The following is a 27407-nucleotide window of genomic DNA, read 5'->3' as shown; positions in this document are numbered from 1 at the left end:
TCGAGCACTATTCTCTGGATAATCCAATCAAGACATATATACACACATATATATATATATATATATATATATATATATATATATATATATATATATATATATATATATATATATATATATATATATATATATATATATATATATATATATATATGGCAAACACAGAAAATATGAACTATTTTCCCCAAAACTATTCAGAAGTGTAATATTTGATTTAATCCTTTTTTTTTTTTTTTTTTTACAGCAATGACCACTTTAGAGGAAAAAAAAAACGTCTGCCTGTCAGCTTTGTTTAATTAGTTAGTATTGCAAGTTTTCTTTTACATTTCAACTGTTTGCTCTGTTATTCCACTTGATTTTATTTGTTTTATTAAAGTGTTTCTAGAATGTTGTGCTGGCCGTTAAAACCTTTGCTGGTGTTTGCGAATTAACTCCAGGCGACATTGTGGACAACCCTGCTCTAGACACAAAAATTTTATGTTTGTATTTGAGTTGTTGTTAATAACTTTGTTGGCATCATATCTGGAGTCGTGTAGAACTTTTTAATGTCTGATTTTGCTGTTGAACCATTTACGTATTAGAAAAAATATATACAGCCCTTGGGGTCTTGTTACATTAACATTTTCCAGCCAAAGAGCTCCCGACAGCTACAGTTTTTTCCCCTCGGCCATCAGGCACATGATCTGATAGCTCAGTTACAGCTCTTTTTATCACCTATTCTGTGTTATGTGTTTTATGTTGCACGATTGCACAAAGAAAAATTCCTAGTTTGTGAACCCGTTCTCAAACAATGGCAATAAATCAAAGTGAACATGACATGAGACTGATGGGTTTAGGTCAGCTGCGGAAGGAACAGCTGGCTTCCTTTTGCAATTGCAATCCAGTGAAAATTGTATAAGATTGAATCTACACGGGAGATTCCGATAATTTTTTGCAATTTGGCATGTGAGATAAACATCCAGACTGATACATGAGATTAAGCTCTTGTACTCAAGAAACAACTTAAGCCACCACTCATCTGTCATTTTCTGTTCTCTTTCAGGTATTCCTGGACCATCTTCCAGGGGACTCTCAAAATAGGCTTCAGAAAATGGTTACACACTGGATAAAAAGAAGTGGACCACCTTGTTTAACACATCTTTGAGGTGCCATGCCTACCCCATATCACCCATTGAGGGGAACCCCTCATCAAAAAAGGAACGGTTTCCTCACTTGATTTGGAACACCACATGATAAAAATGGCCTTAGCCTGTTTCAGGTATCAAACGGTTGGGTACATATTAATTTACAGGTGAAGCTGGGTTCTTAGTCCATCCCAACAGGCCCAGAAGAGGAGGCTTGAACCCAGCCTTCATGATATAGTATCCATCCACCTGCCCGACAAGGTCGAATCATGGCTGCTGCAGAAGATATTGATTATTTGGTCAGACAAGGAGTAAGAAAGTAAAAAAAAAATGCAGCGCAACGGCGGCGGACTTGGAGCCGGAGGGCAGCCTTGGGTGTTAAGGCGTGTGCGTCTTACCTGGCTCAGTTTCATGCTCTTCTTTATCCTGGTTTTCTTCCCGCTCATTGCTCACTACTACCTCACAACCATCGATGAAGCTGGGAGTCCAGATAAACGTATATTTGGACCCCGGCCCGGTGGCGAATTGTGCGAGGCCAAACATGTGCAAGACCTGTGCCGCATACGTGAGTCTGTCAGTGAAGAGCTGCTACAGCTGGAGGCCAAGCGACAAGACCTCAACGGCGAGATCGCCAGGCTCAACCTGCGCATTGAGGCTTGCAAGCGCAGCATTGACAGTGCCAAGCAGGACCTCCTGCAACTGAAGAATGTCATCAGCCAGACAGAGCATTCCTATAAAGAACTAATGGCCCAGAATCAGCCGAAGCTTTCTCTGCCTGTCAGGTTGCTTCCTGACAAAGAAGACCCAGGACTCCCACCACCCAAATCCGCCCGCTCTTGCCACCTACACACCTGCTTCGACTATGCCCGCTGCCCCCTAACATCTGGATTTCCTGTATATGTGTATGATGTGGGGTCCTATCCATGGGGAGAGCATATTGACCCACTGGTTAAGCAGGCTTTTGCAGTGTCTGTCAAGAGCAATATTTATGTAACAGATAACCCCACCATTGCCTGTCTGTATTTGGTGCTGGTTGGAGAGCTACATGAGTCTCCCACATCCCTGCCTCCTAATCCTCTGGATTTAGAGAAACAACTAAAAGCTCTTCCTTACTGGAGATCAGATGGGCACAATCATGTTCTTGTGCATCTTTCAAGAAAGTCCACAACTCAGAATTTCTTGTATAATGTAAGCACAGGGCGGGCATCAGTTGCTCAGTCCACTTACCTGGAGCAGCAGTACCGTGAAGGCTTCGACTTGGTTGTGTCCCCACTGGTGCATGCCCTCTCGGAACCCAACTTTTTGGAAGTGCCTCATCAGGTACCAGTGAAAAGAAAATATCTCTTCACATTCCAAGGAGAGCGGGTAGAATCACTGAGGAGCCGCTTGCAGGAAACTCATCCTCAGTCGTTTGAGGAAGAGATGGAAGGAGATCCACCAGCTGACTACGACGATCGTATCATCGGCACCCTAAAAGCAGTACAAGATAGCCATTTAGACCAGGTGCTTATAGAGTTCACCTGTAAAATCCCTAAGCCTAGTTTATCAACTGAATGGTCTCTTTGTGGGGAGCGAGAAGACAGACTAGAGTTACTGAAGACATCTACTTTTGCTTTGGTGATTGCACCGGGCGATGGTCAGCTGGTAGCCTCTGCAGGCTGTGGAATGAGGCTTTTTGAAGCTTTAGAGGTAGGGGCCATCCCTGTAGTGCTAGGGGACCACTCTAAACTACCCTATCACCAGTTTATTCGATGGAGCGAAGCAGCCATTATGGTGCCCAAGCCTCGTGTGACAGAGTTACACTTCCTGCTGCGGAGCCTATCAGACAATGATATGTTAGCTATGAGACGACAGGGACGCTTTCTGTGGGAGACCTACTTCTCCACCTCAGAGAACATACTTAATACTATCCTGGCTAATATTCGTACAAGGATCCAGGTTCCTGCTGCACCCATAAATGAGGAGCCTGCACAAGAGATCCCCCACAAAGCGGGTAAACTTGCTGGGACTGATGCCAACCTTGCAGACAATGGCGATCTTGATTTAGGACCTGTAGAAACGGAGCCACCCTACGCTTCTCCTCGCTTTCTCCGCAACTTCACCTACACCGCCGTCGACATCTACCGAACATGGAACAGTGCTCCCGGCCCTTTTCATTTGTTTCCCCACACTCCCCTGGACCCCGTTCTGCCCTCTGAAGCTAAGTTCCTAGGTTCGGGTACTGGTTTCCGGCCCATCGGTGGCGGTACTGGAGGATCCGGGAAGGAGTTCCAGGCAGCTTTGGGAGGGAATGTTCCTAGGGAACAATTCACTGTGGTCATGTTGACATATGAGCGTGAGGAAGTGCTGATGAACTCTTTGGAGAGGTTGAACGGACTGCCATACCTCAACAAGGTGGTGGTGGTGTGGAACTCCCCCAAACCTCCTTCAGATGACCTGCTGTGGCCTGACATTGGGCTACCCATTGTGGTAAGTTTCAGTCCACAAATAAACATAGCTTCAAATGAATCAGTCTTAAAATCGATTACCTGCTCTGTTGATTCAAACTAAACTCCTATCTATCCTCTAAAGTCAAACAGATTCTGGATGGTTATGCTGGTTAACATTTTTGCACAAATTTGAAATGTCGAGTGAATTCATTTGTTCTTGACTCGAACTGTCTCTTTCTTAAAAACATTCTTGTGTTTCAATGTTTTTTTCAAACTGTCAAATACTGCAGGGTTCCCCACACATTCATTTATTTGTGGAGGCCCGCCACGAAAGAATTACGGCCGCCACAAATGAAAAATAAAATAAATAAATAAATAAACTTTTTTTTTTTTTTTTTTTCCGGCTTTTGACTTGCTCGACCGCTCATAAAAGCAATGGGACTCTGTCTGTGAATGGAGCTTGTAGTTACATATGATATAGATATTTAAATATTATATGAATATGTTTATAAATATATACATAAAGTTTTTTAATTATATTCCTGACCTGTGGGAAACACGGTACTGTATATCTAAAGAAGTTTACAGTTTAGCAGATTTGGTATGGACAGTTTAACAATAAAACTTAGACTTAGACAAACGTTATTGATCCACAAGGGAATTGTTCCACACAGTAGCTCAGTTACAAATGATAGAAAGGGTAAGGATAGAAAGCATAATGCACAAAAAGACGGCAAAAACAAAAGGTATGGACTAAAAATGTACCATAGTAGCAATATAAAATATAACATATTTGTAATATTTACATATTGTATATAAAGTATATAAAATATACTGTTATATCATTATATCGTTACATTTTTATATAATATATAAGTCAATATATTATAAGTATATTATAATATAATAAACATATAAATAAATATAAAATTAATATAATATATAAGCACCATATTTAAAGTACTTCCTTATTCTCTTTTATTATACACAATGATTTGATCAAAACAAAGTCACTAGTACACAATAACTAAATAGAAGCAAAAACTGCTTAATTTAATCATTTTGTCTTTGCCTTCAAAGTCCTGGAAATTATTCCCTGAATTTGTAAACATTAAGAAAAAGTGATTTTGAGAAAAAAATTATGTCTTTGTAATCACGTTGATCATGTACTGATGCTACCGTTGATATCGACGCCGCCATTTTATGGATGGTTGATTGTTCTGTTAATAGCTGCTTATTTTCTGCTGTAACGTGGTTCCAAATGTACTGATGTTTTGGTGTTGATTCAAGCTAACTTAGCGACCTTCCTTTTTACTGGCTTGTTCTTAGTGTGTAACATGTTTAGCCTCATTCTCTAGAGATACTTAAAGCTGTTATGCTGCAATACAAGTGATTATTATTAATTTTTGGGAATCGGCATCAGTGTGTATGGAGACACAATTAGCTGCTTGTTTGTCACCGGGGGGCTAAAAATGAATACACCGTAAGCCAGAAGGGATCAGAGTTTTTAATTGGCAATACGCACATACTTTTCAATGAAAATCGATCAATACTGATCGGTGGCCGATCGATCAGCACATCCCTAGTATAAAGAGATGTTAACCACCATAAATAAATAAATAAAACTACTCACTTCTCTCTGAATGGCACAAAATGGAAGGTTTTAAGCAGCCGCTCACTTTCTAATGTTGCAGTATGTTCCATTGCTGTTTTAGTGGTTAGCGCCACAGTTTCCTTTTGTCATCTCTGGTATCGTTCTGTGGCACTGTCACAAAATACAAAGATCACACACTTAAGTCTCTCAAGAATTACCAATGTCTCATGAAATCGCGCATATAAAATTCTATTTGAACTTTATATTGGACATCTTTTGGGGCATTGGACTTTTCTCGGCTCCTCTGTATCGCTAAGGGTTTCATACATAAAGGATGAAATGGACATATGATGAGACAAAGAGTTTGAGATAAGAGTTAAGAGTAAAGGCTCCTATTGCCTTACTAATGAACCTAAAACTGAACTGTGCAGGACTTAGACTGCACACATTCAGTCCTGTGCTCCAGTTTGCTAGGCATTCACTAGTGTATTGTTCTTTAACACAGAATACCTAATGTGTCTGATTTGTCAGAGTTGATACAAAGTTTACTGGAATACACTGCATGTGTAGCTGTCTGGATTACTGGCTCGCTGGAGCTCAAATTCACCACAGCTTTACTTAAAGGGAACCGAAAGCTGCTTCTAAATAACTGTTCAAAAAATGAAGCCAGATGTTCTTCACTGGAACAATCTGCTATCTCCTAAGATAAAAGTGAAAATTCAAGTTACGTGACACAGTGCATCAATAAATACTTAATAAAAACTTCAAACGCAATGAGAATGTGGTGCAATAAACAGGGCAGTAGATGTGGGAAAGTCAAATAATTAAAAGCCATTTTTCTCCTCTGTCAGATTGTCCGCACAGAGAAGAACAGCCTCAATAATCGCTTCCTTCCCTGGGACGTCGTAGAGACTGAGGCCATCCTCTCGATAGATGACGACGCCCATCTGCGTCATGATGAGATCATGTTTGGGTTCAGGTTTGTGAGGGTGATATTTTGCATGACACTGCGGGCCTGATTTGCTAAAGGTTTTGCGTCTCGTAAAACAGGTGCAAACTTGATAGTACATGCAAAGCTGATGTACTAAACATGTGCAAAATAGTTTGTTTGTTTGGTGAGCAGAATAAGGAGTGCAATCCATTTTGGGTATATGTCTTCATTAATTTGCAAAATATATGCTGACCATCAAAACAGCCACAATACTGGTCGAAGAAAATGCAAATATACAGTGCACGGTATGTGATTTATCAACACTCATCACCGTTTTACGAGCACTGTTTTGAATTGTATTTACAAACAGACAGTTCCACACTCACACACAGTGAGAAAGGAATGCCCGCGTTGCACAGACAAAACAATGGCCAGAAAATCCTTTTTGTGCGTGTGTCAATATGTTTGGACGGTCAGAAATAAAAATATTACACACATTTTCTATTCAGCAACTTCCTCTGATGGCATAGCTGCAAGATGATTTAGGGACGGATTTAAAGAAATTCAATTGATGCATTTTGGTGTCATTTACTATTTTTTTAATGACGTTAGTAATTTACATTTTATGTGAAAAAACAAACATATCCTATATAAGTAATACTTGATGAAGTATGTGTTTTTTACGTTTTGAGCACAATAGTGCAGCATCCCTCCTATGCACCTTCAGCAGTAAAACAACAAAGAGTGGTATCAGTGTAAATCAGGGGTCTGCAACCCGCGGCTCCGTAGTCGCATGCGGCTCTTTGATCACTCTGATGTGGCTCAGCTGCTTATTTGCCGGCCCCCCCGGATTTCAGTGCCCCTCCAGAAATCTTCCGGGGATAAAACTATCCGGATTTCACCTGGACTTCAATATTGAGGGCGTGTTATGATAGTGAGGCCTTTAACGTCCTCTAAAACATAACGTCGCAACCGCTTTTAAACCATACTATGCGCGTGCCGGCCGGTCACATGTAGTATGCGGTTTCTGTGAACACACGTAAGTAGCTACAAGGCATACTTGTTCAACAGCCATACAGGTCACACTGAAGGTGCCCGTTTAACCAACTTTAACACTCTTACTAATATGTGCCACACTGTGAACCCACACCAAACAAGAATGACAAACACATTTCGGGAGAACATCCGCACTGTGACACAACATAAACACAGCATCCCTAACTCTTCCGGGCTCCATTACCCCACCCCCCCACCCCCCCCCCCCCCCCCCCCCCCCCAACCCCCCCAACCCTGCCCACCTCAACTGACGCACGGAGGGTGGGGGTGGGGGCATGGTAGCTTCAGTCAGTCTACCCTTTTTGACATGCTGCTAAGAGGAAGGAAGAGAGCTCCTGTGTGGACTCTGAAGACGCAACTGGTGAGAAAACCAAAGGAAGGAAGTGCTTGTTTGGACTGAGGGAAATTTTTAAGGAAAATAATTTCACTGGGGAAAATGTTTAAAGATAAATTCACTGATGTTTACAAATTGTTTAAGTTGACTGAAAGTAAAAATAAAAAAGTTATCAGTGATGTCTAAGTTTATTCTTGGATTGTTTAAATTTAATATCAATCATATTATTGGAAATGTTTAAGTTTATTCTTAAACCTAGTCCCTATCAGTGGAAATTAATTTTGGTTGGATTGATTTAAAACAGGGGTCACCAACCTTTTTGAAACCAAGAGCTACTTCTTGGGTACTGATTAATGAAAAGGGCTACCAGTTTGATACACACTTAAATAAATTGCCAGAAATAGCCAATTTGCTCAATTTACCTTTAACTCTGTTATTATTAATAATTAATGATATTTATCTTTGTGGAAACACTGATCATCTTAATGATTTCTCACAATAAATATATATTTTTTATGACAAGTTTTAAATAGGTTAAAATCAAAACTGCACTTTGTTAGAATATATAACACTTTGGACCAAGCTATATTTCTAACAAAGACAAATCATTATTTCTTCTAGATTTTCCAGAACAAAAATGTTAAAAGAAATTCAAAAGACTTAAATAAGATTTAAATTTGATTGTACAGATTTTCTAGATTTGCCAGAATCATTTTTTTTAATTTTAATCATAAGTTTGAAGAAATATTCTCACAAATATTTTTTGTCGAAAAAACAGAAGCTAAAATGAAGAAATAAATAAAAATGTATTTATTATTCTTTACAATAAAAAAATTAAAAATATTACTTGAACATTGATTTAAATTGTCAAGAAAGAAGAGGAAGGAATTTAAAAGGTAAAAAGGTATGTGTTTAAAAATCCTAAAATCATTTTTAAGGTTGTATTTTTTCTCTAAAATTGTCTTTCTGAAAGTTATAAGAAGCAAAGTAAAAAAATAAATGAATTTATTTAAACAAGTGAAGACCAAGTCTTTAAAATATTTTCTTGGATTTTCAAATTCTATTTGAGTTTTGTCTCTCTTAGAATTAAAAATGCCGAGCAAAGCGAGACCAGCTTGCTAGTAAATATCCATCCATCCATCCATTTTCTACCGCTTATTCCCTTTTGGGGTCGCGGGGAGTGCTGGTGCTTATCTCAGCTACAATCGGGCGGAAGGCGGCGTACACCCTGGACAAGTCGCTACCTCATCGCAGGGCCAACACAGATAGACAGACAACATTCACACTCACATTCACACACTAGGGCCAATTTAGTGTTGCCAATCAACCTATCCCCAGGTGCATGTCTTTGGAAGTGGGAGGAAGCCGGAGTACCCGGAGGGAACCCACGCATTCACGGGGAGAACATGCAAACTCCACACAGAAAGATCTCGAGCCTGGGATTGAACCCAGGACTGCAAGACCTTCGTATTGTGAGGCAGACGCACTAACTCCTCTTAATAAAATTAAAATAAATTGAGACAGCTCACTGGTAAGTGCTGCTATTTGAGCTATTTTTAGAACAGGACAGCGGGCTACTCATCTGGTCCTTACGGGCTACCTGGTGCCCGCGGGCACCGCGTTGGTAACCCCTGATTTAAAAAAAAAGCAAAGAATGTATTTTGATCTATGTTTAAGAAACACTAATGTGTTCTTTTTTCTGTTTGATTAAGGTTATCAACCTAATAGGCTAATCAACTATCCACTAATCAACTATTCTACAATTCAACTATTCTACTATTTAACTACCGACTATTCGACTATTCATTCTGTTCATCCATTCATTTACACTAGTTTATTTGATTGCTTCAAATCAAACATCAATAAATCACAAGGAAAGAGGACTGAGTTGTCCCTTTGTGTCCTTCCTGAGTCCCACTGGCCCTTTCAAGTTTGGGCAAGGCTGTAAAAAACCTGAAGAACTTGACAGTGAACAATCCCATAACCACACCCCCACCACCACAGGTATCTTCACAGTCAAGGGTAAACCCTTTACATGTAAGTCTTTAGTTGATCAGGCCTTGTCTTCTTGGTAAATACTGATTTGAAACTCTAATTCCTACAATTAAATGCCTATGGTATGTGCCAAAGTAAAAATGTTACAGATAAACACAGGAAACTTAAAAAGGCAGAAGGATCAGATTCCAGAAAACGAGCAGTCCGATAGAAGTGATAAGCTCGTACAGAAGAAGAAGAAAAAAAATAAACAAATGTGTCCGCTTCTTACATTTCTTGTTCACTGGAAGTGAGAGGTTAAACAATCACATGTTCCCCCTCTAAGATATGTCTGTGCAAACCGCACACATTACAGCTTGTTCGGGCATGTGCCGTCTGTTTGCATGTGCGTGTGTATGTGTGTGTGTGTGCTGGGACAGGAATTACTCTAAAGTGCTCCAGAATTACTTTGGAATGTTCCCTCAGCTCCTCTCTAGCCCAAGAGAGGAACAATTTGTAGCCTCTGACTGCCAAGTGATCTCACAGGAACGCAGTGCAAGCATTAAATATTTGTATGCGTGCGTGGTTTCAACACATTGTGGGGACTATGGTGTGACTGTTAGCATGTGTCTGTTGTAATTGTGTTTCACGAGTACAACAGAATTTCTGATTCAATTTGTCTGACGAGGAACAAGGCACGATTCAGACCACAAACAACGTTTTCCCCTCTCCATTCACACTCCTGTTGTCTTCCTCATCTCAGAGTGTGGCGCGAGGCCAGAGATCGTATCGTGGGTTTCCCTGGGAGATATCATGCCTGGGACGTCAACCATCAGTCCTGGCTCTACAACTCCAACTACTCCTGCGAGCTCTCCATGGTGCTGACAGGAGCAGCGTTCTTCCACAAGGTCTGCAGCCCTTCGGCACCCACGCCTGAGACGTCCCTCGATGGTTAATCAATTGCATGTTCCCCATAGTACTACGCCTACCTGTACTCATACGTGATGCCCCAGGCCATCAGGGACATGGTGGACGAGTACATCAACTGTGAGGACATCGCCATGAACTTTCTTGTCTCGCACATCACCCGCAAACCGCCTATCAAGGTCAGTGCCATTGTACTCAGCATCAGTAAGGCGTTTATCCCCCTCCCAAAGGCCCTGTGTTATATCACCGTCATCATTTCACCATTACTCAGACTGACACATCTAATATTCCTCACGGTAACAAAAACTCACAATGTCCTTTTTTGTTTTTTTAAAGGAGAACAATATCACCAGACCTATGTAAGCGTCAATATATACCTTGATGTTGCAGAAAAAAGACCATATGTTTTTTTAACCGATTTCCGAACTCTAAAAGGGTGAATTTGGCGATTGAAACGCCTTTCAATTGTTCGCTGTCGGAGCACTGACCTTTCACCCGTGACGTCGCAACAGGAAGCAATCCGCCATTTTCTCAAACACATTACATACACAAAGTCAAATCAGCTCTGATATTTTTCCGTTTTTTCGACTGTTTTCCGTACCTTGGAGACATTATGCCTCGTCGGTGTGTTGTCGGAGGGTGTAACAACACGAACAGGGACAGATTCAAGTTGACTTACGTGGAGTGTGCTAATCAGACTTATCAATGGTCGCGGTATGCTAATCGATGCTAACATGCTATTTAGGCTAGCTGTACATATTGCATCATTATGCCTCATTTGTAGCTATATTTGCATCCAGCCTTTCCCTCCACCCACATTTAATGCCAAACAAACACATACCAATCGACGGATTCAAGTTGCACCAGTGGTCGAAAGATGCGAAAGTCCCTCGTTTGCTCTGTTCTGTCGTAGCATCGCTACCGACGATAGCGATGCTACGACAGAGATGTGTGGATATCCTGCGACACTCAAAGCAGATGCATTTCCAACGATAAAGTCAACGAAATCACAAAGGTGAGTTTTGTTGATGTTATTGACTTATGTGCTAATCAGATATATTTGCGCACGGCATGACTGCAAGCTAATCGATGCTAACATGCTATTTCGGCAAGCTGTATGTAGATATTGCATCATTATGCCTCATTTGTTGCTATAATTGCATCCAGCCTTTCCCTCCACCCACATTTAATGCCAAACAAACACATACCAATCGACGGATTGAAGTTGCACCAGTGGTCAAAAGATGCAATCGTTGGTTAGAAGGAGATCGCTGAATTCGTCCTCGTTGCCGCTGTCTGTCGTGATATGGCTCAATAGCTTCAGTTTCTTCTTCAATTTCATTTTCGCTATCTGCTTCCACACTCCAACCATCCGTTTCAATACATGCGTAATCTGTTGAATCGCTTAAGCCGCTGAAATCCGAGTCTGAATCCGAGCTAATGTCGCTATATCTTGCTGTTCTATCCGCCATGTTTGTTCATATTGGCATCACGCAGTGACGTCACAGGAAAATGGACGGGTGGATATAGCGATGGTGAAAATCAGGCACTTTGAAGCAGTTTTTCGGGATATTGCTTGATGGGTAAAATTTAGAAAAAAAACTTCAAAAAATAAAATAAGCAACTGGGAACTGATTTTTGTTGGTTTTAACCCTTCTGAAATTGTGATAATGTTCCCTTTAAAAGGAAATGTGGGAATGAAGCTATTAGGGACAAAAAGTTGTTTTGATTTAGGGCGTTTCAAAGAAGCGATCCCTTTTATATCTTTGTGGCTCTTGTAAGTCAGACCAGTACATGGACGATGACCAATTTACGCTGTCAACGGTTTTAAAAAACGTTGATCCCAGTTGTAGGATGTGGTCGATAATGTTCCTCTCACATCATGTGGTTGGAATTATTGCTTATTACCACTGGAGCAGAAATGACTATTCACAAGATATGAACCAGAATTACCCACAGAGGAGCACATGTTGAACGTTTGGAGCAGTTTCATCTGCTTTGTCGCTAGAGGTGGGAATCTTTGGGCCCCTCAGGATTAGTTTACGATTAAAAATCGATTATTGATGCATCTTTAATTTATGTATATTGATGCAGTTTTACATTTTCATTTCACTAAAAAAGCGTTAATCACTTGCAACTTAAAACAGTGCATTTGTAATAAAAGACAGTTAAATTGATTCCCATCCATCCATTTCTAACGTTTGTCCCTTTTGGAGTAACGGGGGTTGCTGGAGCCTATTTTAGCTTCATTAGGGCGGAAGGCGGCATGCACCCTGGACAAGTCGCCAGCTTATCGCAGGGCGAACACAGACAGGCAACATTCACACTCACATTCACACAATAGAGCCAATTTAGTGTTGCCAATCAACCTATCCCCACAGTTAGGAGGTGGGAGGAAGCCGGAGTACCCGGAGGGAACCCACGCAGTCACGGGGAGGACATGCAAACTCCACACAGAAAGGACCTTTGTATTGTGAGGCACATGCACTAACAGCTGTCCCTCCTTCATTCATTCCCACATATGTTAAATTAATACAAATGTGTGCAAAACTGAAACAGAAGTGCCCTAAAATAAAGGAGCTAGTCGATCTCTCAATAAGTTGGCTCGCTGAGGTCAGCCACATTTTAGAACGGTATGCAATACTTTATTTACGATAAATAAACTGATGTTTACTAATCAATTTTATGATCGTGCTTGTCCAAATTACAATGCATCTAAAAATCGATTTCGCTCAAATCTGTTTGTCGCTGCCACACTAGGCCCTCATGCAAGTAGACTGTAACCGCAACAAATATTCTGTCAAACTAGGATTGCGTGATAGACAATATCATTTTGTCACACCTCGTGTAATGGTAATGTAACCTTTGCAAACCAGACTTCAAATCAAGGATGGCAAGGCACGCAGTTGATAACAGTTAACAAGCATTTATTGAAATCCCAAAAAGTGTCAAGAGGTGAACAACAACAGGAAGACAAAGCACCCACAATCTTAGTAGATGTTTGATGCATGGAGACTGAAACTCCTGGTCAGGACAGAGAACCTCCTCTGGCAGTGACAGACAGCAGACTCAGAAAAATGGCAATTTCCCACTTAATTAGCCCATAGCCCCACCCACTAACTGGGACCAAATTTGACAGGGGGTATTAAGAAAACAGTTTTTTTGTAAATTATAACCATCTCATGTCTAAAAAGTATTCACATAGTACTTTTGTATTTTTAAAGCAGTCATTTTTGTACACAGTGTATTCAGGCTTAGACAACACAACTTTCAAATGTCCAGTGTCCCTACACAACACCCAGCTCCTGACAATCATGGTTCGGCCCAAATTAGACATAATTAGTCAAGGCAGGTGTGCTCACCTACATAAAGCCCTCAGGCCCACCCTGACTCTTTTAGCCACACATTCAGAGCCATGGTGAGTGAGAGGTTGCAATTTGTTTGTTGATCATGCTTTCCACTGACGAAAAAAAATGCTTTTCACTAACACGCTTGAATGTTTGTAGTTTGTCCATGTTGAGCTTCCTAGCAAATGTGCACGGTTTTGAGAGGAAGCCAAAGGTCAAACAGTCACAAAATTATATAAATTTGGCCGACGGTAGGGCTTTTAATAATATTATGTCATGATAATGCATGTTGACACATTCAGGCTTAGTCCTACAGTGACAACCGAACGGCCGCGTCATCGACACTCGCGTTCTTGTTCGCAGCTAACACCCCTCCTCAGTGCAAAGCTACTTCTAAGTCAGCAGTTATCGTCTCCATGGCGGCAAATCGACGTTCACTAGTGATTGGTTGATGAGGCGTCATGTATCTTTTGAACACATTGCAAAACTGTATTGATACTGAGTCAATACTGTGTCACTAAATACTGACATCTGCTGGACATTAAAAATTTCTACAGGCAACATATTGACCGACTCAACTGACACTGATTTTATGACTTAGTACAGTGGTTCTCAAATGGGGGTACGCGTACCACTGGGTGTACTTGAAGGTATGCCAAGCGGTACGTGAGATTTTTTTTAAAATATTCTAAAAATAGCAACAATTATAAAATCCTTTATGAATATATATATTGAATAATACTTCAACAAAATTTGAATGTAAGTTCATAAACTGTGAAAAGAAATGCAACAATGCAATATTCAGTGTTGACAGCTAGATTTTTTGTGGACATGTTCCATAAATAATGATGTTAAAGATTTCTTTTTTTTTTTAAAGAAATGATCAGAAATAAGTTCATGAATCCAGATGGATCTCTATTACAATCCCCAAAGAGGGCACTTTAAGTTGATGATTCCTTCTATGTGTAGAAATCTTTATTTATAAATGAATCACTTGTTTATTTTTCTACACGTTTTTAGTTATTTTCACATCTTTTTTTCCAAATAGTTCAAGAAAGACCACTACAAATGAGCAATATTTTGCACTGTTATACAATTTAATAAATCAGAAACTGATGACATAGTGCTGTATTTGACTTTTTTACCTCTTTTTTTCAACCAAAAATGCTTTGCTCTGATTAAGGAGTACTTGAATTAAAAAAAATGTTCACAGGGGGTACATCACTGAAAAAAGGTTCAGAACCACTGACCTAGTATATACAATAATATAAACCATCATTGTATTTCATTTAGGATTATTTCATATCTTCATTTAAAAAAATATATATTTTTATCTTTTTTAGATAAAGTCAATAAATAATGTGAACATGATTGATTGAAACTTTTATTAGTAGATTGCACAGTCCAGTACATATTCCGTACAATTGACCACTAAATGGTATGCACATGTATCATAACATGGAAATCTAAGAGAACGTGTTGTGAATGAGGATACTTGTGGACTGGGATTTTTTTTAATTTTTTTTTAACATGCGATCTGAATTCGCACTGTTGATTGATTGAAACTTTTATTAGTATATTGCATAGTACAGTACATATTACGTACAATTGACCACTAAATTGTAACACCCGAATAAGTTTTCAACGTGCTTAATTTGGGGTCCACGTTAATCAGTTTAATGGTAAAAAGGTAATGGGTTCGAACTGGATTTGAACAAGTGCCCTAAGGAACTCAGCATGAACAACTACAGTCCTCCACTCTACCAACTGAGCTATCGAATAGATTGTTACCGCCTTTTAATGTAACCAATAGGATGTTTGTGTGGGTGGGAGAATGCTAGAAACGGAGAGAACAGGATGAAACGACAAGGAAATTAACACAAATACCTTTTTTTCCGATATATGATCAAAATATTCCCACACGGTGGAAATGATCGACGACGATAAATGACGAATGACCAACGACAGAAGTGCGGCGATTCTGTTGGCAGCAGCATCTCGTTGACAGATGTGCTTCCTTGCAGGTGTCAGTGCGACACAGTTCGTGTATCGGTCACGTGACCAAAACCGCTCATGATCGGTATGCGCACCGACACAGGGTTTCGCTCTGACAGTGGTTTTTAACCTTTTTGGAGGTACCGAACCCCACCAGTTTCATATGCGCATTCACCGAACCCTTCTGTAGTGAAAAATGTTTTTGTTTTTTTTTCAAATTCAAGACAAAGTTGTATGTTTTTTTTTTTTACTGGTGCACAAAATGAAGTGTGCATGAACATCGCCTTGTTCAAAGAACAAAACCAACACAGTGCATGAACTCACAACAAATTACACACCTGCAAATCAGATGGAATATGAGAGGGAACATTGTTTGGAGCTATCCATAAAACGCCGATAGGGAGAAGTTTTAATTTACACGATGAGTCGGGTGTGTCTTGACTTCAGCAGCAGAGGCTCTGCCGAACCCCTAGGGTTCGATCGAACCCAGGTTAAGAACCACTGCTCTATGAGCTCGACGCATGCGCCAATGCATCGGTGTTGCCGGACCCATCACTAATGCACGGTTTGAGAGGAAGCCAGAGGTCAAACAGTGACTGTGGGGTCAAACTGTCACAAAATTATATAAATTTGACCGACGGTAGGGCTTTTAATATTATGTCGTGATACTGCATTTTGATGACACATTCAGGCTCAGTCCCGCAAAATAAGACAGTGACAACCGAACGGCCGCGTCATCGACACACAGTAGCGTTATTGCTCGCGGCTAACACCCCTCCCCAGTGCAAAGTTACTTCTAAGTCAGCAGTCCTCGTCTCCATGGCGGCAAATAGACGTTCATTATCACTGGAGGACAAGGAGTAGCTAATCATGCTTCACTACACACCTTAGGACAGGGGTGGGCATTACGTCACTCGCGAGCTACCGGTTGATAACGGAGCATGTGTCAGTCGATCACAAGCCAGGCATTAAAAAAATAGACATAAAAATGAGCAATCATCAATCTTCACAAGACTTCACTTTCGTCAATTGTTTGACATTCTCGGCACCCGAGGATCTTGTGAGATGACGCTGGCTGCTGAGAGCTCATTATTAAGAAAAAAAATCACCGACAGGAGGGACGGAGAGAAACACTTTTTTATTTCAACAGACTCTTGGCCCGTACCTGCTGTCAAAACTCTAAAGGCCGACTGCACAGTTCCTGTCTTCACCTGTGCTAACAAAATAAGAGTCTCAGAAAGCTAGCGCGCACAAGCTAGCAAGCTACGAAGTTTGATGCCAGTGTATTTCTCCCCCCGCCCTCAGCGACCGCTCCCTCTCCTCGCTCGCCCACACACTCACTGATGTCACTCACCTGCTGTCAACACATTAAAGGGCCAGACACACATATGCTACTCTCATAACAAAGTGTTTAGAAACGATTATGCAAGTTGGACAAATGAGATGCCAAATCCAACCACTTTCATGTGGTATTGGACAGAAAGGAGTACTTTTTTTCTCCTCCATTTGAAAATGCGGACGTTATCAGCACCACTGTCTGATTCCAATCAATGCAAGTCATCAGAATCAAATACACCAACTTATATTCTTGTCTTCATGAAAGAAAGGAATCCATATGTGTTAAACATGCTTGTATTATCATTAAACACCATTAACTTGTTAACAAAAATGTCTCTTTCATAAATAAATAAATATAAATTAAAAATAGCTCCCTTGCAGAAAAAGTGTGAGCACCCCTGCCTTAGGAGGATATGCTAACCCAGGGGTCGGGAACCTTTTTGGCTGAGAGAGCCATTAAAGCCAAATATTTTAAAATGCATTTCTGTGAGCGCCATATAATTTTTTTAACACTGAATACAACTGTCAGGTTCAAACAGTGATGACATCTATTAAACAGACAAGAAGCAAGGAATTAAACAGAGACTGGATTCAATTTAGCTCAATGAGGAGAAACCCGTAGACCTGTACTATTGTACAGTGTTGTCCCACGCTATGACAAGAGAATTCTACGCCGCCTCTTTCATTTTGACTTTCCCAGATTACAACAATAAATGCATTCATCTCTTATTCTTTTTAATAACATTGTTTTTCTGAAGCTAACCAATTTTAAATAAAATACTTTTGACTTCTTGAACAGGTGCAGTAGAAACGGATGGATGGATTCAAATGCATGAGAATGTTTTATATTTTGAACGTTATTTTTAACACTGATTACCAGCGGAATTATTAATTACTTATCGTGTTAAGCAACGTCAGCTAAGATTTATCTGAAAGCCAGATACAGTCATCAAAAGAGCCACATCTGGCTCGAGAGCCATAGGTTCCCTACCCCTGTGCTAACCGCTGAGCTACAGCTCTTGAATGTAAACAAAGTTGAACGGATAAATACTCATATTGACAGTAAGAATACCAGGAATAGTATCAGGTCAATAGTACAGTGGTTACATCGGTACTTTCTGTCAACATTCTTTGTTGTTTTTGTTATTGTTTACAAAATATTGGTATTGGGACAACCCTACCCTAGCTATACTGTACATTACAGGCCAAAGGTTTGGACACACCTTCACATCCAATATGTTTTCTTTATTTTCATGACTATACATTGTAGATTGTTACTGATGGCATCAAAACTGTGAATGAACACATGTGGAGTTATGTACTTAACAAAAAAAGGGGAAATAGCTGAAATTTGCGGCCCGCGAGACGTTATTATGCGGCCCGCGAGACGTTATGACAATTTAATGTTGGTGCGGCCAGCGGGTTTAATATGAACGGTGCTTGACATTTGAATTTCAGGGCACCCATTCTCTCAAAGCCCCTGTCAATTTTTACCAGATCAACAATATTCAGGGAGTGCCATAATGGCACTGCCTTTAGCGCCCCCTACATCCTGAACTGACAACGTGCAAGCCCAGTTGTATATTGCATCTGGCCATGTGAGACGCATGTGTGATAATGCAAGATATTAAGTTAAAGTACCAATGATTGTCACATTCACACTAGGTGTGGTGAAATGTGTCCTCTGCATTTGACCCATCCCCTTGATCACCCCCTGGGAAGTGAGGGGAGCAGTGGGTAGCAGCGGTGCCGCGCCCGGGAATCAGTTATGGTGATTTAACCCCCAATTCCAACCCTTGATGCTGAGTGCCAAGCAGGGAGGCAATGGGTCCCATTTTTATAGTCTTTGGTATGACTCGGCCGGGATTTGAACTCACAACCTACCGATCTCAGGGCGGACACTCTAACCACTAGAGCCACTGGTATATTTGATCAACAGCTACACAAGTCACACTGAGGGTGGCCGTAAAAAAACCTTTTAACACTGTTACAAATATATGCTACACTGTAAACCCACACCAAACAAGAATGACCAACACATTTCGGGAGAACATCCGCATCGTAACACAACATAAACACACCAGAACAATTACCCAGGATCTCATGCAGACCTAATTCGTCCGGGCTACAATATACACACCCCTGCTACCACCAATCCCCCACGCCCCCACCCTCCCTACTTGCGTCGGTTGAGGTGTTGTATATTGTACCCCTGCAAGGTGTTTTGGGTATTCGTTCTCTTGTGTTGAAGTTGTGTTAGGGTCCGGAAATTCTCCCAAAATGTGTTTGTCATTCTTCTTTAGTGTGGGTTCACTGTGTGGCGCATATTTGTAACAGTGTTAAAGTTGTTTATACGGCCACCCTTAGTGTGACCTGTATGGCTGTTGAACAAGTACGTCTTGCAGCCACTGACGTTGTTCTGCACAAGTCTCACATAATATGATTCAGAGCCGGCACATTGGTTGTGTGATATAAAAGCGTGCGCGATGACATGTAGTGGAGCAGTAGTCTTCTTTTGGGGGTGCGCGGACCCCTGGAGGTACTTGAAGGTATGCCAAAGGACAAGTGAGATTTTATTAAAAACATTCTAGAAACCAGCATCAATTCATAAATCCTTTATACATATGTTATTGAATGAAGTATGAATGTAAGTTCATAAATTGTGGAAAAATACAACAATCTAACATTCAGTGTTGACAGCTAGAATTTGTGTGGACATGTTCCATAAATTTTGATGTCAAAGATTTATTTTTTTCTGAAGAAATGTTTAGAATTAAGTTCATGAATCCAGATGGATCTCTATTACAATCCCCAAAGAGGGCACTTTAAGTTGATTCCTTCTATGTGTAGAAATATTTACATATAATTTAATCACTTGTGTATTTTTCAACAAGTTTTTTAGTTATTTTTTTATCCATTTTTCCAAATAGTTCAAGAAAGACCACTACAAATGAGCAATATTTTGTACTGTTATACAATTTAATAAATCAGAAACCGATGACATAGTGCTGTATTTTACTTCATCTCTTTTTTTTCAACCAAAAATACTTTGCTCTGATTAGGGGGTACTTGAATTAAAAAAAAAATCACATGGGGTACATCACTGAAAAAAGGTTAAGAACCACTGTTGTAGAGGACGTTAAAGGCAGTGCAGTCACGGCAGCCCTTGATAATGTCAGCCGGGGGAAAATTGGGAAAAATTCGGGAGAATGGTTGCAACGTTAGATTGTCGGGAGGTGCACTGAAATTCAGGAGTCTCCTGGAAGAATCGTGAGGATTGGCAAGTATGTTGCTAGGGCGGGAAAGCCATTAATAGATGGTGAATTCGTTAAAAATTGCATGTTAGATTTTTTAAGAAATATTGTCTTGCGGCCCAGCCTCACCCAGTTTCTGCATTCAGTGGCCCCCAGGTAAATTGAGTTTGAGACCCCTGATCTACAATGTAAATAGTCATGAAAATAAAGAAAACACATTGAATGAGGAGAATGTTTTGTCCAAACTTTTGGCCTGTACTGTATTCAAACTTCCTTTGTATCCAATTATCTCTGCTAACATTTGTGAGAAATGCTGGCCGGGAAACATTTTCTTTCCAATGGACATCTCTCTCTTCACCTCAGGTGACGTCTCGTTGGACTTTCCGCTGCCCCGGCTGCCCTCAGGCACTGTCGCACGACGACTCGCATTTCCACGAGCGACACAAGTGCATCAACTTCTTCGTCAAAGTGTACGGCTACATGCCGCTGCTCTACACGCAGTTTCGAGTGGACTCGGTGCTGTTCAAGACCCGCTTGCCGCACGACAAGACCAAATGCTTCAAGTTCATCTAGCGGGTGGAGGAGTGATCGCAGGTATGGCGGAGGAGCCGCGAAGCACGCTTTGAATACGACCCCGGAAGCGGGGGTGTGGCCCACTGAAGCTGGCGGGCATCTCCACACCTCCCCTCTGGGCCTCACTGCCAGCCAAAAAAAAGAAGTCCTTCAAGTGGATTAAGGTCCGTTTTTTATGTTCTTGTCATCATTCTTGGTGGTGGACCACACACCACAACAGATATTCTTTTATGATTTTTTTTTTTATGTTCCTCCAACTGAGGAAAGGATGTACAGAGAATATGAGAAAATCGCCACGCGACTCCCGGCTAGCCTGGGGTCGGCCTGCACACTTTCATTGCCTCTTTGCTTTTTTGTCTTTTTCATTTAACAGCAACTAACTGTATGAATTGTACATACTGTATATGTGAGAGAAGCACTGATTGTCAGAAGTATTTTATTGAGCAGGTTTATTTTAGTTTTTACGTTTCATTGTGGGCAAAACCCTCTTGTTTTTTCCCGTTATTAGTCTTGGACCATCGACTGAAAAACATTTAGCCAGTAAGTCACCATAATGCCTCAATTTTGTCATGGAAACCAGCCACCAATTATTTAGTGTGTACAATTACTGGTGTGCTGTTTTTTATGAAGGAGTATTAGAGCCACACTGAGAAGAATACAAAATAATAATACTGTTGTACCAAAATGACAAAAAAACAAGTCAAATCTCTATTTTTTGTAATCCTTCACAAAAAGGTCAGACAAAAACTAATCGTAAGAAAACACAAGCAAGAAATAATAACACCAGTGTACACACAATATTGTTGCCATGACAACAAGAAAATTACATTAGACATAACGCAGTGTTTACCGTACGCCACAAGTGAAGAATTGGGAAAAAAAAGAATCAGATGTATTTTTTTTACTTTTTATTTATATATATATTAGACTTTGAAATTTGAGCAACAGGCTTCCGCAGCTTTGAGTTGATTGATTTAAACTTTTATTAGTACATTGCACAGTACAGTATATATTCCGTACAATTGACCACTAAATGGTAACACCCAAATAAGTTTTTCAACTTTAAGTCGGGGTCCACGTTAATCATTTCATGGTAACTGTTAATCAATTCATAGTAGCTGAGCATCAGAGTGGCCTAACAGCACAAAGTCAGTCAATAATGCTACTACGGTTGTACCAAAATAACAAAAAAAAAGTCAAATCTGTTGGTTTTTTTGTAATCCTTCCCAAAAAGGTCAGACAAAAACTAATCATAAGAAAACCCAAGCAAGAAATAATAACACCATTATACACACGATATAGTTGCCATGACCACAAGAAAATGACATTAGACATATTGCAGTGTTGAAGAATTGAAAAAAAAAAGAATCAGATGTATTTTTTTTTACTTTATATATATATATATATATATATATACATATATATATATATATATATATATATATATACGTATATTAGACTTTGAAATTTGAGCAACATGCTTCCGTAGCTTTGATTTGATTGATTGAAACTTGTATTTGTAGATTGCACAGTACAGTACATATTCCGTACAATTGACCACTAAATGGTAACACCCCAAAAAGTTTTTCGGGGTCCACGTTAATCAATTCATAGTAGCTGAGCATCAGAGTGGCCTAACAGCACAAAGTCAGCATCAATATTTGTTTCCACAGAATTTGGCGACTATATGCCTGTCACCAAAAATGCATTTGCTATTTTATGTCAATTTTGTTTAAAAAACTGTCATTTGTTAAACATTAGTGCATGTTTAAAATGATCAGAATATTCATCTTTATTGGCCTGTCAATGGGCTCCAGCATAAGATAACACATTTGTTTTTGAGTATACTCTAAGTTTATTTTTACCCTTTTCAAAAAAAAATACAAAAAAAAAAATACATGCACCATAGTCAATGATGCTAATTTCATGACATGTTTATACTGTCTCAGCCACAACTATAATTAGGGAAAACACTGTACTGTACAGTAATATAGACTGCTACACAACCACTAACCTGGAAAAATACAGCAACTTGTGATATGTTGTGCAGTACCTTAAAATTCTTAATTTATGTCATAAATACGTACTAAAATTGTTTAAATAGGCATATTTTTGACTAATAGTATGCACAAACAATTATATATATATATATATATATATATATATATACACAGTATATATATTTTTAAAAACATTGATGGATTGAAGAAGCATAAATCGGATTGCAAAAACAGCAACAATCTGGAATTCAATTGTGTTTCTCCACTTCTTCATGAAGCGCCAGCACTTGCAACTTTCTTTGGCCCCATTGTAGGTTTTGTTGCGGTTATACTTCCTGCTTGAATTCAACTGTTCCTCACCTTTTTCAACTTTTTTGACCCCATTGTGGTTTTGTTGCCGTTACACTTTATTCTTGAGTTCAGTTGTGTTTTCACCTTCTTTATCAACATTCGTGATTACATTTTTAAACAAAAAAAAAATATATATATATATAAAATAAGTGACGTGTGGTAAGGTTCATGACTGGTGAGGCACTAACTTCATCACAGTCAGATTTACAAACATATGAACCCTAAATAGTATCTTATTCACCATTTGATTGGCAGCAGTTAGCGGGTTATGTTCAAAAGCTCATACAAGCGTTCTTTACACATACAACTGTAGCACATAAAAAAGCACATTTAATTAAAAAAAACGTTATTATGGTCTTACCTTTACTTATAAATGAAGTCCATGCGCTGCTCCTTCTGAACAAAAGCATCGATAACTTCTTTATAGAAGTCTTCCTTATCTTTCTTCAGTTTTAAAAGTCTGTCTCAATGGAGATCACTGCCGGAGCAAACCTTTTAGCTCCGGGGTTGGTCTTCCTTTAATTATTACTTCCTGCTTTGATTGAAAGTCCAGTTTAGAAAAATGTTTTATTTTAACTACGTAATCCTCCATGTCCAGGCGAGAGGAAAAAATAAACGATCGCTGCCGCTGCACTTGACTTGCTAACTGTAGCTTGTTGTCACTTATTCTGCAGCCGAGTGATCGCAAGAATGATCCCTGGGATCACTAGCGCCCTCTACCACCATGAGGCGGGAGAACAGTTGCCTCACACAGTGCGTCTTGACAGCCGTTTTATGATTGCTGAGCACAAGAAATACGTTACACACATACAGTTTTTGAAGAAATACACTGTACATTATATACCTCAGCTAACTAAACAATGGAAATTTATGATATAATTCATATAGCAATATGGTCTCACTGCACAGCAGCCAGCAGTTAGCCGAGTCATTGCGCAATCCATGGTGAGGCTCAACTGGCTGCTGACTCACCGCAAGTCTCTTCTTAGTATTTGAACGGCATATGTGAAAATTCAGCGATTTTTAATCGAAATGTAAAACTGGTGAAGTTAAATGGAAAGTAACTTTATAAAGTATAATCACTGGATACATATAACAATTTGATTTTTATTTTTTTTTTTACATTTTTTTTCTTTCCATGATGGCACCTGCCTCCCCTGACTGCACGTCACTGATATATATATATATATATGTGTGTGTGTGTGTGTGTGTGTGTGTGTGTGTGTGTGTGTGTATATATGTATGTATGTATGTATGTATGTATGTGTGTGTGTGTGTAAAATAGCACAAAGCTACAAAAAGGGCAAGGACGACTGTACTTTGCTACCACTTTCTTCTTGAATTCAATAGTGTTTCTCACCTTTATCAAAGTGCTGTTACTAGCAATTCCTTCTTGAATTTGATTGTTTTTCTTACGTTCTTTGGCCCCATCATGGGGTTTCCTGCGGGTCCACTTTCTTCTTGAATTCAATTGTTTCTCACCTTCTTTGTCAAAGTACCGGCATTCGAATATTTCCCAATATGAGTTTTTAAAGTAAAAATATATTTAAAAGAAAAATATATGGAACAAAACCGCAAAAATGGGCGAGGGACGACTGTACTTTGCTATGACATACTTATCAGGTTCAATAGTGTTTCTTAACTTTTGTGGTACTTGCAGTCGCAACTTTCTTTGGGCCTTATCGTAGGTTTTGTTGCGTTTCCACTTCTTTCTTAAATTAAAATTGTGTCTCTCACTTTCTTTATTAAAGTACCATCAGTCACATTTTTCGTGATATGAATTTATAGAATATATATTAAAAATAAAGCAAAATGGGCAAGGGACGACTATACTTTGCTACGACATTCTTGTCAAATCAATAGTCTTCAATAGCGGTCCTCACCTTCTTTATCAAAGTGCTGGCACTCACAATTTTCTTTGGCCCCATTTTGTTGCGGATACAAGCAATTAAAAAAAATGTTGGTTTGTGCCCACAAATGGTTAAAAAACTGAATCATACAAAAAGTGAGGCGTACAAAAGCAATAGGTTTGATTATAAATATTACCAATATTCTTGTGAAGGTAGTAACACTAGAAAAAAGAGATTGTTACTCGAAAAAGTACAGGGCTGACCCAAGAATAAGAGCCTCTCTTGTTCCATTCCATTTTTATTTATTTTTTTTAAACGATAAAATCAAAGACTTTACTTCTTTAACCATTTCTACAGGTCACTGTTGTGTGTGAGAAAGGGAGAACAGCTTAAACTAAATGTAACTACTTTTTTTTTGTCAATGTGGCCTTAACACTCCTTTGTAATTAGTAGCAAAAGTGTCATTGTTACCAGCAGTCACTTACACAATCACAGCTGCCAAACGCCGCAAGAAGACTTTTCTGCTCGCCTCCAGTCAAATTGTTTAGATAAAGGTTAGAAAATGGAGTATTGTGGGTTTAGCACACTGTTATTATTAGATGTCTTCACCTACTTGTACAGAACTCTCCCACCACAGACGTGAAAGTCACTTTCCAGTGTCGCCATATTGGTTCCACTTTATTTGTTTTTTTTTTCAACAATTGCTCTGAATGTTTAGTTTTGTTTTTTTTGTTTTTTTGTTTTTTTTGCCAAAAGGTACGACGTTTGTTGCTTTACAGATTAAATGCAGTTCGGTACGCCCGCAAGCTAGGTGATCCATTTCACTTGTCCTGTTTACTATTTCAATGTATATTTTTTTTTTAAAGAAACCCTTTTATCTGAGAACATCCCGTAGTTGCAAAAATAGATCAGGATGCTTTTTAAGAAACAAGACATGATCAAGTCAATTGTTCCTGTATATTTATTGACTTTTTTTAATTGTTATAATTATTGACTGAATGACACATGCAATACAGTGGCAGGACAATGTAGTTGACTATCTCTGACGGCAAAGAGTTCCCACTCTGACACAGAATGCCAAGGAAAACGAGCTTGTGCCATCTGATGGAAGCCCACGGCAGAGTTTTGCTACAAGTCTGTAAAACAATTTATTTAACGACTTTGCCCCACAACACCTTCTGAGGCACTGAAAGGTTCAGATGTTTTGGGTTTTTTTGGAAGATTTTGTCCTCCAATTTCTTTTTTTTTTCTCCCCACCCTGGAGGGGGTCTGTGGCACAGCTGGTTTTCCATGGCTCAGAGCGGGGAAATTTCCACGGAATGCAGCAGCGGTTCTGCAAAATAATTGTCAAACGTACGCGCTCCCATCCTCGTGTGTGTGTGCGTGTGCGTGTCTCTCGTTCCCAACCAGCAGAAGATGAGAAGCGGGTGAATGGAAATAAAAAAAACTGACCTTGTCTCAATCCAAATTTTTGTTCTTTTTTTTGTTTTAAATGCTTTTCAACAATTCCGTTGTAATGAGTGTGTGAGTCATTCTGCAGGTAGATTCTTGGATGTAGAAAAGCTCAACATGAAGATGACCAACAGGTCGGATTGACAAATTTTTTTGCACAATATTTATACTTTTTTTAATTTTATTTTTATACTTTGCATATCTTTCAGAGTACCGTGCTCGTGCATGAGTGCACACGGCCCAAGGCGGAATGGTGAAACAAGACACCGTCAGCTTGTGTCATGTGAGATAAGCTTGATTTATCTGGTAAACCTCCTGACTGATAATAAACCATGACCCTTGCATAATGTGGTGCATGTAAACAAACTGTACGAGAAGCACAGCTCGTGAGTAAAGTTGCAGCATGTTCTAGGTCCCACCCCACTTCTTTTTTTTAACAGTCTGTGCATTTTTGCTTGTGACTTTAAGAAATGTCTGCTATGCTGCTGGCAGCTGACCACGTAGAAGAGAATACCAGTGAAGGAGAAGTCCCAGCTCTTTGGTCCGAGGTACCAAGACAGAAATGTGTCCATGATACATACAGTATATATGTAGATATACAATATATATATAAAGAGAGACTATATGCTACATGGAAGGTTATTTACACTGTAAACAGTTAGCCCGCAGGTTTCATGCTGTTGCAGCAGGAATACGATGACACAGTGAACACACCCCTGTTAAAATAGCAGGGTTGTGTTTTCCCATGGTAAAAAAAAAGTGGAACATGACAAATTATTGAGTAGACCAGGGGTCCCCACACTTTTTGACCCGGGGGCCGCATTGGGTTAAACCAGTTTGGCCGGGTTGCATGTATATAACCCCTATATGACTATAGT

At 39.6% G+C, this 27407-nt stretch overlaps 1 protein-coding gene across 1 annotated transcript in view; it reads left to right on the top strand.

Moving 5' to 3' along the window:
• Positions 1–26545, top strand: part of extl3 (exostosin-like glycosyltransferase 3) — a 79457-nt gene extending 52912 nt beyond the window's left edge. The window contains exons 2-6 of the mRNA XM_061886815.1: positions 1043–3593; positions 5999–6126; positions 10206–10350; positions 10420–10548; positions 20667–26545. Coding sequence (XP_061742799.1) covers positions 1455–3593; positions 5999–6126; positions 10206–10350; positions 10420–10548; positions 20667–20876 — 2751 coding nt within the window. The 5' untranslated portion in view covers positions 1043–1454 and the 3' untranslated portion in view covers positions 20877–26545. The remainder of the gene's footprint in view (positions 1–1042; positions 3594–5998; positions 6127–10205; positions 10351–10419; positions 10549–20666) is intronic.
• Positions 26546–27407: the final 862 nt, after the last annotated feature.

The sequence above is a fragment of the Nerophis ophidion genome, linkage group LG24 (genome assembly GCF_033978795.1).
Source record: "Nerophis ophidion isolate RoL-2023_Sa linkage group LG24, RoL_Noph_v1.0, whole genome shotgun sequence".
Lineage (NCBI taxonomy): Eukaryota > Metazoa > Chordata > Actinopteri > Syngnathiformes > Syngnathidae > Nerophis > Nerophis ophidion.
Note: the sequence above shows the minus strand (reverse complement) of the source record. Positions and strands in the feature narration are given on the sequence as shown.